We start from the raw sequence: 15666 nt of genomic DNA on the forward strand, positions 1-15666 counted from the left end.
TTGTAGGCTTGTCAAGTGGTGGGGAGCTTTTGCATTATACAATGCCACATCTAATTATACTTTACATTTTACAATGCCTTTCTATATTCTACAATACAATCACTATTCTACCATGGCTATTGACCTCCATCAGTATCAACATCTTAGAACTTTTATAACGAATTGGTGTGAATGACATTGCCTAAACTTAGAGACACTGAGGTTAAAAGAACAATCAACCACAGGAACACCTAAATTAAATACAATCAAACCAAGTGCTATGAACCATAAACCTTTATCTTTGAATTTTGTTTTGGTATTCATTTATTTTAAATATGCATCAGTGACAACAAAAATTGAACACAATATCCTCCCATCCACAAGGCAAATAAAGTGCTATTATTTCAGATATATCTGCACTATATTAGATTTACTGATACATTTCTTGACTTTTCTGATTGTCTCTTTTTTAAAAACCTTACTGAATGGTGCAGTGGATTCTGGAGTTACAAGATAAATATTAACATCCTGTTTGAATATTCTGTTTGGTAATGGCAAAACCAGTTTCACAGGTGTGTGAGTTTATTATTTGTAAGCTCCTTTACAAATTAAAGGAGCCAGTTAAAATTTACACTTCATAGTTTGCATAGAAATCACAGACTGCATAAAAAACTGAAGATGCTTTCTGTGTATCACAGGTAAACTGCAAGAATATTTATAACCACCATCGATATTACAAGCCATCTTCCCAAAGATAATAAAACTTCTCTTATAAATCCAACCAATAGTCCAACTCGTGCTGGATTTTTAATACGCACACAGCAATCTATAGTGGCTGTGGTCCCAAAAAAAGCTTAAGTTAAAGACCCAGAACATTCTGCATGAGGAAATGAAACCTACAAACATCTTATGAAATTGATCTAAACAGAAGTATTTATTGTAACTATAATTATGATAAAGAGTGTTTTGAGGAGCCTAACTGTAATTGCATAGAACTCTGTGGAGACTCCATCAGGAAAAGCACATCTTAAATCTAGTCTCCCTACCCAAGGAATAATACACATGCAAGAAAAGTTTATCAGATTGATTCCTGTAATGGAGGCAAGCATCATCTGTGATGGGAAATGGATAGTTAATGTGGATTGAAAGAGTGGAGGGGAGATAAGCAGTATAAAGAGAGTGAGTGGAGCAAGAGCTGGGTGGACGGAGGAGGGAAGAGTAGCAATAGTGACAGAGGTTAGGAGGTGATAGGTGGAGGGTGTGGGTTGCAAATCCTGGTGAGAACAATGGTGTCCTGCTTCAGGAGAGAGGTAAAGAGAGTAGTGTGTCTTTCAAATCCTCTACTAAATCCACCATCTCTACCACCAGTAAGGCCAAGGGCAGTGTGCACATGTGAAATATATTACTGTTCTTTCACCATCACTACATCTCTACCAACATGTCAGAAGTATCTAGGACAGAAACAGGTGGGTAACAGATACTGGGCTTGGAGTGAGTCACGGATCCTGAATATTGAATAAGTAAATAAATAAACCTCAGGCTTTGCTGCTGAGGTAAAGAACCACCTATCATCATACTGAGTGACAGAGGGGCAGCAGCAGAGCTTGACTCCCTTACAGCTATATTCATTTCTCATATTCTTATAAATAATGATTTTGATACATCAAGATTTGGCCTATTATTTAAAATTGTGTTTTCCTTACAAATTGTCTAGTGATTAAACATTAATTTGTATCCCAGTTTTCACTGTGTAATATTCAGGAATTTCACTTATGGATATCATTTTCTCCACAGCAGATGAATATGCAATTCTCATCCACCATTTTGCCAGCTCTGAAGGTCCTTATTGAATAAAACTGCATGAATTATAAAACCAATGTCATGATCTATACACTTGCTGTTGATCGCAAAGACCAACTGTTCTGAACAACAAACTAAAATAAACTCAGGTTAGTTTTTTTGTAATGTCAGTATGACCGCTTGCATCAAGGAAGACAAGTCTCACTAAGTAGCACAAACTGTTGCCATTTTGACAAAACCAATACATTTTCCAGGTATCTGAAACTGTGTGAAAATATAACAGCAACCAGCTTTTAATAAGTCATTCCAGTGGCAAGATCTGCAGCATTTTCTTTTCACAAGGAAGTGTGGATCATATTAGATAAAGTTCATCTGTTCCTTCTTCCAAATTTGTTCTTCTAAACAGGTTCACCTGAGGAATGGCAATGCATTAGTAATGTATCCTTTAAAGATACAGTGCAACATTTCTTTTAAAATTCACCTATGGCTTATAATTAGCTCAGCTCCTGAATCCACTGACACAACCGGAGACCAAGCTTGCTGAGGTAGATACTTTCAGCTTCTTTCAGACAATATAAAAAGGTTTTTTTTTAAGTTCTGTGATAAAGCTCCTGCTTGTCCATTGATCACTGTCACGTTAGTGATGTTCCTTTTGACTCTGAGTGAAGATGCCCCCATGAAATCTCCCCAGGACGCGAGCCATCTCCACTTTGCAGTTTCCAGACCAATTCTTCCTTCTCATGAAAAAGTCTCTCCTTCATCATAGCTTCCTTCTCCAAAGCCTGCTGCAGGGCCTCATGTTCCATGGATAATTTCCTAAAGTATAATATGTACAATAAGGCATCTGTTAATTAATTATATGTATTCTTTGCTATTCTTTTATCACACTACTTATTGCTAACTTGTAGTCATTGGCTTTGGCTTTGCACTGTACTGCTGCCACAAAACAAATTTCATGACACGTCAGTGATAATAAACCTGATTCAGAAAATTATTATGAAGTTAATTGCATTTTATTTTTTTAAATCACTGACTCACACGTGCAACAGCATGGAATACCCTCTTTATGGTTCCTTTGGATTTCCCGCTTCTTCTCTGGAGGAAGTCCCAATGGTGTCATTAGCTATTGGTTGCCTCAACCATAACACGTGTTATTAAATTCAAAACAATTCGCCTTTCTGTTGGAAGCTGCTCCTAAATTGTTCATTGAATTTATTCACAACCTTAGCTTTATGACTTCCAGTTTTAGATTCCCTGCAATGGAAACAATTCATCGCCATCTGCTCTCTTGATTTCTCCTCAACTTTTTACTTACCTCTTGAATTAGCTGCGACTTCTGCCTCATAATAAAGGAAAAACTCCCAAGACCTTCAGCAATTTTAGGTTCTTGTCTCATTTCAGTTCAAATACCATTCTAAATTTTTTATCTTTGCAAACTCCTATCAATTTATCATTGAATAGATTTCTTGCTTTCTACAGGACCTAAAAACATGACCTGTTTCAAAGTAACCAGTGCTTTAGAAAGGACTAGATAAGGTGGATGTGGAGAGGATGTTTCCTATGATGGGGTTATCCAGAACTAGAGGGCACAGCCTCAAAATTGAGGGTGACCTTTTAGAACAGAAGTAAGGAGGAATTTTTTAGTCAGAGAGTAATGAATCTGTGGAATGCTCTGCCACAGACAGTGGTGGAGGCCAAGTCCGCAGGTATATTTAAGGCGGAAGTTGATAGTTTCCTGATTGGTTAGGGCATCTAAGGATATGGTGAGGAGACAGGTGTATGGGGTTGAGTGGGATCCGGGATCAGCCATGATGGAATGGCAGAGCAGACTCAATGGGCTGAATGGCCTAATTCTGCTCCTATGTCTTATGGTCTTAAGTGCTTCATTATGGTCTGCCCTGCTCCTGTACCATCCGAATACTGATAATGCCAAGTCCAACAGATACATTATCTAACAATGAGCAATACTAGTACCTTGCAAAGGCCTGTTGGTTTTTCAGGCGAACTTTCAAGTCTTCATTTTCTTGCTGAAGTGTTTTAACTTTCTCCTCAAGTAAGAGGTTCCCTTCAACCTTATAGGACAATCAAGGGAAAGAAAGGTAAATCTTTGTTTTAGTAATGAAAATGAAACACAGCAAAATCAAGGAGACAGTGCTTGTGAATGTAATTCGATCAGTATTGACAGATGAATGTACCAGATTCTTCATCTGTAACACTTGCTTGTCCAGCTGATGAATCTTCTCATTCTTCATCTCCACCACAAAGTGTAAGCTCTCCAGTTCCTGAACCCAGAATAGTGTTGGTGGTCGCAAATTCTGAAATTTAAAGTACAAAGTGTGAGCTGCTCATTTACCTGTTCCTAATCTATTCAGAAAAATATTGTGAAACAGATTTGTTTATTGTATGCGCGCATCTTTGGAGAAGCACAAAAATCCTTAACTACTCAGCATCGGATTCAGATTTAATATTGTTGCATTTGCTAATATTATAAACTCTATTCTGCACTCTGACCTTTTACTTACTCTCACCTGCCTATTACTTCCCCTGGGTCCCCTCCTCTTTCCCTTTCTCCTATGGTCAACTCTCACCTCCTATCAGATTCGATCTTCTCTAGCCCTTGACCTTTCCCACTTGCCTGGCTCCACCTATCACCTTCCAGCTAGCCTCTTTCTCCTCCCCACAACATTTTCATGCTGGCATCTTCCCTGTTCCTTCTCAGTCTTGTAGAAGGGCCTTGGCCCGAAAGGTCGACTGTTTATTCATTTCCATTGATGCTGCCTAAACTGCTGAGATTCTCCAGCATTTTGTATGTGTCAGTCTGGATTTCCAGAATCTGTAGAATCTCTTGTGATAAGGCATTCTGTATGCATCTTTGGCAGTTTGCTTGTCTGTCTAATGTAAGAAAAATCCAGGCAGCGCAATCTCAGAACAGAGACACAAGAGACGGCAGACAATGGAATCTGAAGCAAAAAAAAATACACATTGCTGAAGATACATGACTGGTCGAGCAGCATCCATGGAGGCAGAGGAATGGTTAATATTTCAGGTTGAGATCCTGCAGTCCAAGAGTTATTATTTTGCTGTTGCAGGCAACAGCACACCTTTGCTTCTTTGCAAAGGGAATTCCATGGATGCTAGTGAACTTACTGGCAATGATAATGATAGGAATACAGGAAATGCTGGGCAAAATTTACAGAGATGGTTCAAATTCATGTTCTACTATTCTGGTAGTCACAGGATTCAATAATAATGTTGGTGGTTCATTGCAATGAACCCCCCCTCAATTAGATGATGGAAGTAGTACAGCACGGTATAGGCCCTTCAGCCCATGAGGCTGTGCTGCCACATGATTGCCTGATTAGATATTGTATTAATGAACAGGTGTACCTAATAAAATGGCCACTAAATATATCATCTTGTACACCTCTGCCAAGTCACCCCTCATCCTCCTTCATTCTAAAAAGAAATAAACAGGAAATTCTTATTCTACCAGAGCCTGCCGCATTTAAGATACGATATTCATATTCTCTATCAAAATGAAACATTGATTGGATCGATACTAACTCAAATCATGAAGCTGCTCCGTAAGCTCACTGGAATATTAGTTTCGAACCTATTGCCCCTCGAAGTGCTGGGTGTATTGCTCAATTGTCCACTTCCGTATTTGTGCAGAAGTTAAATCAGCCCGTCACTTATTCCTCGAGTATTCCAAACAAAATCACAACGTTTCCGTAGACTTTCTTGTTACAAGCGAGTATACATCAGAATTACATTCTCAGTTTGTAGAAGTCCAAATTTAAAAAAAATCACTGTAAAGAAAATGAGTGCATCCTGCTGGTAATATACAGGCACTTATTTGTACATGATTGGAGCATTATAGTTATATACAGACTGGGCTTGTTTTCTCTGGAATGGAGGAGGTTGATAAAAGTTTATAAAATGAGGGGGCAAAGAAAGGTATTCAGTAAAAATATTTATCCCTTGGGGTGGTGGTGGTGGGGGGGGGGGAGTGAGCATAGGTTTAAGTTGAGAGGAAGGAAATTTGGAAAGGAGTTGGGGAGGTGGGTTGGGATGGTGGAATCTTTCCAGGAAGGGGTGGTTGAAGAGTGGAATGCACTGCTTGAAGACGTGGTGGATGCTGACACCCTCAAAAGACATTTCAGAAGCACTTAGACAAGTACTTGAAAAACCAAGGCATAGAAGGCTACAGAGCTAATGAGGGTACATGGGATAAGTGTGCATAGATGCAATGGCTGGCACAGAGATGGTGGGCTGAAGGGCCAGTTTCTGCGCTATACAGCTCTCTGACTCCAAAATGTGCAGATCAGAAATTTGACACCAAAACGTAACACTGGTTTTAGTCAGAACTACAAACCGAAGCATTAATAAATCCACATACCCTATCATCTCTGTTGAGACCTCTTCTTGATATTGCATCCTCAATTTTCTTCGTCTTCATTTGGAACGCGTTGACCTGGGTTGTAAGCTCCTCTATTCTTTCCTTATTAGAACAGCAACAGCAAATTAGGTCAGCATAACCAGAGATATATTCAGATTCCTATGTATTTATCTATCACATATACATCGAAATATACAGTGAATACATCGATTGCACTAACAACCAGCACAACCCAAGGAAGAGTTGGGAGTCACACATTTCGGCACAGTGTTCAGCAGAACAACACAAGCAACAGATACAAAAACAGAAGGAACGGGAACAAACACACACACACACACACACACACACACACACACACTCACAGTTCTCCAACCCCAGGACAGGCCACACCTGGGCCTTCTGCCTACAGTGGACCCCTGGACACTGGGCCTCTGACTTCTGCAGTGGACTCACAGACTCAGGACCTCAGCCGTTGGCCCTCTACTTCCAGGTGTGCCAACTTCAGCCAAGCCCAGCACCAACTCTAATCCCATTCTGCCACCCCCAGTCCTCACAGTTATGCACGAGAAACTCATCCAGGGGAGAGGTGAATGACATAGCCCAAGAAAGAAGCCAATTACACAGGAGATCCTGCAGGAAATCCAGAATATACACAAAAAATGCTGGAGGAACTTAGGAGGTCAGGCAGCATCTATGGAAACGAATAAGTAGTCGGCATTTCTGGGCAAGTTATCAGGCAGCCAGTTTTCTGATCTTATCTGACCACTGCTAGATCTTACGATTGCCCTGAATGCACTCTGTATTGAATTGAGGGTGTTAATATAATCCAAAATTTCTACTCTTAATTACTACCTATGATTCCCCTGGATGAGTGCACGTGTCTGCTTTCAGGGCATAATCTGTCCTTTGATTCCTCCGTGAACATCTGGTCTTTCCATGCTCACTGCCCGAGTTCACACAGGAATAACAGGAACCATGATAAAGAGCCTGCGCTCCTGGAGGGTAATCCAACAAGAAACCACCTTCTCCAGGAGAAGGCGGCAAGACAGAGCCAGACTTGACAGGGGTGGATAAGACAGATGAAACACGAGCTCACCTTAAGGCAGTTGTTGGCTTTCTCAAAGGATTCAGTCAATGACTCTATCTCCAGTTTGTGCTGTTCTACAAGCTCTAGAACAAGAAAATACAGACTCCTCAGATTAGGGGTGAGCAATAGTACAAGTAAAACTTGAAATTTGCACACAATTGATTCATTCTATAACATATGTAAAATATCAATAAAATTGAAATTGTTTTATTAGTTTTATTTATTTATTGAGATACATGCAGAATAGGCCCTTTGGGCCTATCAAGCCACGCTGCCCTGCAATCCCCAAGTTTAAAATCCTAGCCTAATCACAGGACAATTTACAATGACCAATTAACCTACCAACTGGACCATCTTTGGACTGTGGGAGGAAACCAGAGCACCCAGAGGAAACCCATGTGGTCATGGGGAGAAGGTACAAACTCATTACAGGCAGTAGCAGGAATTGAACAGAGGTCACCTGTACTGTAAAGTGTTGTGCTAACCACTATACTACCATGTCACATGTACAGTGAAAAGCACATCTTGCATACTGTTCAAACAGATCAATTCTTTGCAAATTGCATTGTGGCCGTACAAGGTAAAACAAGAACAGAATGTAGAATAAAGTACAACAGCTACAGAAAAAGAGCAGGTGGACAACAGGGTGCAAGATCATAACGAGATAGACCACGAGTTAACACTCCACCTTGTTATTACTGGGGAATCATTCAATAGTGTGGTAGAAACTGTACTTGAGACTGGTTGGACATACTTTAAAGATTTTACATCTTATGCCTGATGGGAGATGGAAGAAGAGAGAATGTCTGGTGAGGGTGAGGTCTCTGATTTAGTAAGCTAGGCTTTTAGTTTGATTTCAGCCACATGAAGAAGATGCCAACTTCTTTATCAAGCCCCATCTAATAGAAAGTTAAACCCATGTCCCCAACCTGGAAACCTAATACCATCTGTCTTCCAGTATAATGGAGATGAAAAACTTTGTCTTTTAAGAACATTAAGTTCAGAACAACTGTATTCAGCCTAGACACTATTACAGGGTACTGACATTAGGTGTTCCATATGAATAAATTAATTAGTAGTTTCAAGAGGTAACAGAGTATGCTTTGGGAATTTGCAGAAAATAAATTACAATAAATGTTCAGTGGATTTTAGGGCAACTGTCTCCTGGCTGTTTTATCTCATTTATAACGCTGAAACATTGTTTATTGAAGCAGAATTACAGAAACGGCACGGCAGTGGTGCGGTTTGCTCAAGGAACTCAGCAGGTCAGGCAGCATCCAACAGGAGGAATAAATAGCTGATGTTTCAAGCCGAGACCCTTCATTAAGACTGGAAAGGGACAGAGAATGGAGCCAGAATAAGGGGGAGGGGGGTCAGAGAAGGATTACAAGATTGAAGGTATTTGGTGAAGTCAGGTGGGTGGGGGAGGGGGATGAAGTGAGAAACTGGCCTCTTTACTGGGAGCTCCTCTTCCTTTTCTGCTCTCTAAGATTGGTAGACAAGACCTTAAACCTATTATTAAACATACATTAAGAATTTGGTTTCAGTTTCGCAGATTTTTTGAATTATATAATTTTGTCCTTTCTAAAATATACCATAATATTTTTTTAAACCATCAATTTTAGATCAGGCTTCTTTTTAATTTGGAAAACCAAAGGAATAATAACTTTTTTGGATTTCAGCTATTTTTTTCAGAACCTTGGATTTGATCAGAGTCTCTCTTCTCTTGGTTTTTCTCTCAGGATGGACTGCCCAGTCTTTTTTTTCTGTTTAGAATAGTGTTTTTTTTAAATATATAAAAATTTCTAATAGTCCTTCTTTTCTTCATAAATTGATAAAAGGAGAATGAATTACATTCTTTTTTTCTCTCTATATTATACATTCTACATCAAATTTATACTTTGTAGGTCAACACTATGCGTGGTTCTGATATTGTTTATTTTACCTTCTGTATGTACTGTTACTGACATATATACCAGAGATATTCTCCTCTTGTTTGTATACACACTTTTTAAAAAAAAATCAATAAAAAGATTGAAAAAAGAAAGAAAGAAGCTGGGAGGTGATAGTTGAAAAAGATAAAGAGCTGAAGAATGGTTCTGATAGGACAGGAGAGTGGACCATGGGAGAAAGGACGGGGGGGGGCGGAAATCAAAGGGTGATGATGAGCGGGTGAGGAGAAGAAAAGGGGTAAGAGATGATCCAGACTGGGGGATGGATAAAGAGTGAAGGGGGATGGGGAGAAATTACCTGAAGTTAGAGAAATCAATGTCATTCTGTCAAAATGGAGGCTACCCAAACAGAGTATGAGGTGTCGCTCCTCCAACCTGAGAGTGGCCTCATCGTGGTAGAAGAGGAGGCCATGGACTGACATGTTGGAATGGTTCAGTCAGTCAGCCAAGACTTACTGATCCAAGGGAACTTCCTGGAATAATCTCACTAGAGACGAGAATCAGTTGCTGAACTGGGGCCGTAGTGCTGCACCCCCCTCAGTGGCAAACATACTTGATATTCTTGAGGCTCACCTCCGGGAGCAAGATCTCTCAAAATCAGCCCCAGTAAGGGCTTAGTTGTTTGGTAATAGAATAAAAATAGAAATTAATACAGTGCAACTCAGCATGTACAGTGTATGTGCTGTTACTAACCTTCCATCTTTATGTACAGTTGTAAAAGCTCTTTTATTATCCAAATATCCATTGGCTTTATGCCAGTTCTTGTTTCGGCATATCTATTTCAAGTGCTCGTGTTCATTTTCAACTTGTGTTTAAAGGGTCTCTGACTCCTTGCATTCCAAAGTCTAATTTAGCTGCATTGTGTGAGTGATGGAGTGCTTGAGGATTACTGTGTCCCCAGTTGTTCTGTTTTGTACAAACGTACAATTTGTCTGCATTTCCCTCTTAACTTGCAGCACTGTAAGTGCTAGGGTGCCTAACACTGCAGAAATTTTATGAATTGCACTGTACCACTGCCACAAAAGAAAATACATTTCATGACATATGTGAGTGATGACAAACCCATTCCTGATATGGGTTTCTGCTAGGGACTGAGAGTGGGAAGGGGGCAGGGAGAAGAGAATCATGGTTGGGAAAAGGGGAAGGGAGAAGAGAGGAAGAGAAATTCTGTAATGATCAATAAACTAATTGTTTGGAATCAAATAGCCTTGCCTGATGTCTCAGGGCTGGGTGTGTTTGCACCAGTGCCATCCCCACCCCCCACCCTGCCCCGGCACTCCTCTTCTGCCATCTGTCCCACACACCTCCTGCGGCACTCCACCCTTGCTGAGTACGGAGGGGAAAATTGATTCAGCCATGATGAAATGGCAGAGCAGACTTGATGGGTTAAATGGCCTAATTCTGCTCCTATATCTTACAGTCTTATATTGCAAGTCTTATATTACAGTCTTATATTAGGCTTATGTCAAATTATCAGCTATTTTACTTCTCTTTGTTTCTCTTAATTTTGTAATCAGAAACTTTTGCCATGGAGATAATTTTTGCATTTGCAGTTTGGGCATTAAATCAGTCATTACAGCAGTCATCCAGAGGTTACGGGCCAATTATCTGCCTTGTAAAGTGCTAGTGTCATTGAAACACACTACTATAAATGGTGTTCAAGTCCCAAAATAACTGTTCATTCCCCTCCATAGATGATGCTTGACCTGCTGAGTTCTGTTCTTTCCCCCTCAATACTTATTGTCTCGCTGACTTTTTTTTCCTGATTACTTTGACCCTAAGGGGATTCAAGGACCCATTTTTTAACGTTGGTGGGATACCAATCCATTATGTGTTCTGGATTATTACCTTTAATAGTTGCTTTTATAGAATTTCCTCTGGGTCTTACTTTCGATACTTTAATTTGGGTGTTAAGAAGCTCATTTGCGAAAGCTAATCTCTATGTAGAGTGGAGCTCGAGAGACCGGAAATGTCCCAGGTTTACTCCCTGCTCCGCACTAAATTAGCTGTTACATGTAGAATAAAACGTGTTCTATAAATGCCCCCCATAACTGGGTGGAGTTAAGATGGCGACATGTGGCTTCCCCTTCAAGCTCATCTGCGGAAACAGTTAAATTCCTCTTTTTAATGTCTCTTTTTTCTCTTGGGCACGTGGCCAAGTGGTTAAGGCAATTGGACGAGCGACCTGAAGGTCGTGAGTTCGAGCCACAGCCGAGGCAACGTGTTGCGTCCTTGAGCAAGGCACTTAATCTGCGATGACACTGGTACCAAGCTGTTTGGGTCCTAATGCCCTTCCCTTGGACAACATTGGTGTCGTGGAGAGGGGAGACTTGCAGCATGGGCAACTGCCGGTCTTCCATACAACCTTGGCCAGGCCTGCGCCCTGGAGAATGAAGACTTTCCAGGCGCAGATCCATGGTCTCGCAAGACTAATGGATGCCTTTACTTTACTTTTTCTCCCCTTTTCAAGGTGGTTGGGGTTCTATTGAGGTCCTGATCTGTAAGTAGCTCTCAAACTGCGTTTTTTTAAAATAGCGGATGAGTTCCCGTTTCTGGAGCTCGCCGATTGACAGTTTTCCGACATTCTCCAGCACGGAAGATGGTGCCTCCGGGGTGCAGCCCTGTGGACAACTGATTCCAGGCTGGTGTGGCCAACTGAGGCTCTGTGGGAGATGGAACATCAGAATTTTGCTGCGGCAGATGTATGGACAGAGTTCTCTGTAGTCAAGTGGTTGCACACTCTCTCTCTCGATGGCGGAGACAGTTTACTGCCGGTTCTCGACTTGGAGAATCGTAACAGCAATTGTCAGTCTCCTCTTCTGCTGTGAAAATGACTAATATCTCTCTCTCTCTCCCTGCCCCCCCACCCTTGTTTGCAGTTGCTTGGTAGTGGTGGGTGCTAACACTTTTTGCTGAAAGAGGCGGGGGTGGGAAGTGGGGAGGTTAATAGAACATAGAAGTTTGCTGCTGCTTCTGTGGGCTGGCGGGTAAAGAGGGAGTTCTGAGGTTCTAACATTTCTCTGTCATCCGTTCACTTGGTGTTCTTCTGTTTTTTGTGGATGTCTGTAAAGAGCAAAACTTTCAGGTTGTGTACTGTATACACTCTCTGATAATAAACGGAACCATTTGAACATTAAAATATGCAATGGAAGAGCCAACAGGGTTTGTTGTCGATCTTTGACATTTTCGGATCCCTGCATGTGTGTGCATTGATGCCGAGAAGAGTTTAGTCTCATTCACAACCCAGGACTGCTCTGTTACTATATTGAGTCACACTGCGTGAAGGATGATAAAGGCAATGTTCCGGAGTATCTGAAGCTCACGTGTCTGGGCCCCTGTAAATTTGGGAGAATTTGTTCGTTACGTGCCATGTCATATGACATGGGCGATCATGGTCTTTCCATGACCTTAACTGTTCTTGGCAAATTCTTCTGGGCAGTGTCCTTACGGGACAGGTGACCCCAGCCATTATCAATACTCTTCTGCGATTGTCTGCCCAGCAACAGTGGTCACATAACCAGAACTTGTGATATATATCAGCCGCTCGATGGCTTCACTTGACCCTAATGATGGGGGGGGGGGGGTGGGGGGGGTGGAAGACTAAGCGGGTGCTACATCTTGCCCATGGGTGACCTGCAGGCTAGCAGAGAGAAGGTGCACCTCACACCTCCTTCGGTAGAGATGCATCTCCATCCCCCCCACCCAGTGGAAGGATTACAATTTTTGAAGCAGCAAAATTGTGTTGCACAAATTGTTGGCCTGATGGCAGGTGTTCTGAGCCTGGTTTACTGTATGATGGAAACATGCATAGTGTTTGTCCCTTCTCATAAGCTGTGGTTAGAACTTGCCAAAGAATGGCTTTTACCATTTGTGCATCTGATCTGCTACCCCAGCACTGATGGCAATTAGCAGCTTTGGAGTAATTAAAACCAAGTGCCAGATCTCTTGTACTGCTCATGTTGCAAGTTTTAATCTCTGATGTTTGGGGTTGAAAACAAAAAGCATACACTGTAAACAGATTAGTGATTTGTAACTGCCACAACTTCTATTTACTCGGTCCCTTGAGGCTTTTAATTTAGGCCACTGTTATGAAACTCATTTGCAAAAACTCATCTCTGGGTGGGGTAGAGTCTGAGAGACCAGAAATACCCCAGGCTACTCCCTGCTCTGCACTGAATTAGCTGTCAACAGGCTTCATAAATCATAATCAATTAAATTTTGGAGCTAAGTGTAAGGAGATATTGAGGCAGACATCCAAAAGCCTGGTTAGAGACTTTTGATTTGTTGAGCCTCTTTGAGGATGTGAGAGAAGAAGAGGGTCTTTTCAGAGTGAAGGACATTGTCACTTGAAAGCAATAGTAGACATTGGTCAAGAATTTACATCTGCAGATTACCTAGAGGCCAGTATTAAGAGTCTGGGGCAGAAAACAAGGATAAAGGGCCACTATGGTAACAAATGGCATAACACTCGACAGCACCAGCATTAGGTGTTCAATGCCCCTTGCTGTCTGAAGGATCTTTGTGACTGTGTGGGTTTCCAGTAGCACGAGAGTGTAGGACCAGAGGGCGCAGCCTCAGGATTGAGGGATATCCCTCTACAATAGAGATGAGGAGGAATTTCTTTAGACAAAGGGTGTACATCTGTGGAATTCATTGCCACAAACGACTGCGAAGGCCAAGTCATTGGGTATATTTAAACAGGGATAGTGTCGTGATTTATAATGGCATCAAAGGTTATGGGGAGGAGGTAGGAGAATGGGATTGAGAGGGATAATAGGTTACTCATGATGGAATGGCGGAGCAGACTTGATGGGCCAAATGGACTAATTCTGCTCATCTGTCTTACAGTCACACTTGTTCAGAGACAATACAAAGAACTGAGCTTTCAGCCTGTCGGCAAAGTGCACAGTGAAACGACCATGTTTCCGTTGACTTCAATGTTGATTGAGAAGTTCCTAGAACTGGCGAGCAGGACCTCCCTATGTTAGTAATCGCATGTTTCTACAGGAAGGAAAATGGGGAAAGTAACGGGAAACAAAGTAGGGTCAGCACAGTTCCGGTTGCTCACGTCTTTAAACAGGGACTCCCAACCTGGGGCCCACGGACTGCTCCGTTAATGGTAGGGGTCCATGGCATAAAACAAAAGGTTGGGAACCCCAGTCTTAAAGGGACACAACCTTAAAATACAGTTACTACCTTTTAGAAACAATGGGATGGGTATGAAATAAACATTAAAATGGGATGACTTCATTTAACAGATTCATTAGAAATATTAGAAACATATTCTGAGCCAAGTATTACATTTGCTGAGTCTCATATTGGCTTCAGCACACTCACAGTCCAGAGGAAAACAACAAGGTTTTTTGGACGCTGTGGTGAAGATGAATTTGAACAGAAAAATGTATTTATACTGAAGGGAAGCCTAAAGGAAAGTTCAGTGCCAGTGGAATCATCAAGTTGACAATGTTGGCAGATAGATTCCATCGAAACATCCCTGGGAACATGCAAAGAGTCTGAGTATACAAGGCTTTGGACAGGATGGGACTGACCTTTACCTCAGCCGAGCAAGGTCTCAAAGGTTACAAAGCAAACCTGTCTCAGAGGAACTGGATTGAAAGAGGGTCAGCTCAGGGCAAGCTGTAAAAGGACAACAATGTTGGCAAGGATTTGGGGAGAAAAAACTGAAACTCTATGCCAATTTAATACTGATCAGGAAACTTCTTTGAAAAAACTGTACAGGCCTGACTTGTTAGTGAATGGAACTTTAACAGATGTATATTACTATGGAAACTGTTGCTAAAACAGCTTTTAGTAACCAGGATTATATGAATAGGTGTTTGCCTTTCACAGCTTTCCTTTTTCAGTTTATTCCATGTGGAAGAAGTCTTTCCTATTGATTTTATTAAATGGACATTAGGCATCCATCTGAATCTTTAAATTATCTGCAAAATGTAAATAAATACTTTTATGGATTGCACGTCTTTTTTTAAGATGGATAAGAGGTAAAGACACACATGCTCAGAATAAGTTTTATTCAAACAGAACACAAAAGTACATTACCTGCTAATGCAGTTTCACGTTCTTCCCTGAGAGACTTGACGTACTTGCTGTGGCTGGCTTTCAGTTCCACTATTCTGGAGTCCAACAACTCTCCTTCTTTCTAACAATAACAACAAATCATTACTCATAAACTTTTAAATAAGTATTTCCCCATTGCCAAAATATAAATCCAGTATCTACATTATCTAAGTATCTAGGTACCAGATAGAGATCTGAATCTCAGAAGGCGAGCCAAGGACGTGTTATGTACTGATTGAGAAACTATCTAAATCCCAGTAGTTCCTCAGACAATACTCAAATGTCCAACAGTTCATTTTATTATCAAACTATACAGCTCTGAATCTGTGAAACCAAGAAAAAAAAAGGCATCACGATCATCAACTCTCAAA

The 15666-nt window shown here is 41.2% G+C and overlaps 1 protein-coding gene across 1 annotated transcript in view; it reads right to left on the reverse strand.

Moving 5' to 3' along the window:
- Window positions 1-272: 272 nt before the first annotated feature.
- ccdc69 (coiled-coil domain containing 69) overlaps window positions 273-15666 on the reverse strand; it is a 53787-nt gene continuing 38393 nt past the window's right edge. Inside the window, exons 4-9 of the mRNA XM_063052656.1 lie at window positions 15278-15377; window positions 7275-7348; window positions 6179-6280; window positions 3975-4094; window positions 3754-3851; window positions 273-2595 (exon numbers count right to left, since the gene is read on the reverse strand). Coding sequence (XP_062908726.1) covers window positions 2412-2595; window positions 3754-3851; window positions 3975-4094; window positions 6179-6280; window positions 7275-7348; window positions 15278-15377 — 678 coding nt within the window. The 3' untranslated portion in view covers window positions 273-2411. The remainder of the gene's footprint in view (window positions 2596-3753; window positions 3852-3974; window positions 4095-6178; window positions 6281-7274; window positions 7349-15277; window positions 15378-15666) is intronic.

This window comes from Mobula hypostoma, chromosome 7 (assembly GCF_963921235.1).
Source record: "Mobula hypostoma chromosome 7, sMobHyp1.1, whole genome shotgun sequence".
Classification (NCBI taxonomy): domain Eukaryota; kingdom Metazoa; phylum Chordata; class Chondrichthyes; order Myliobatiformes; family Myliobatidae; genus Mobula; species Mobula hypostoma.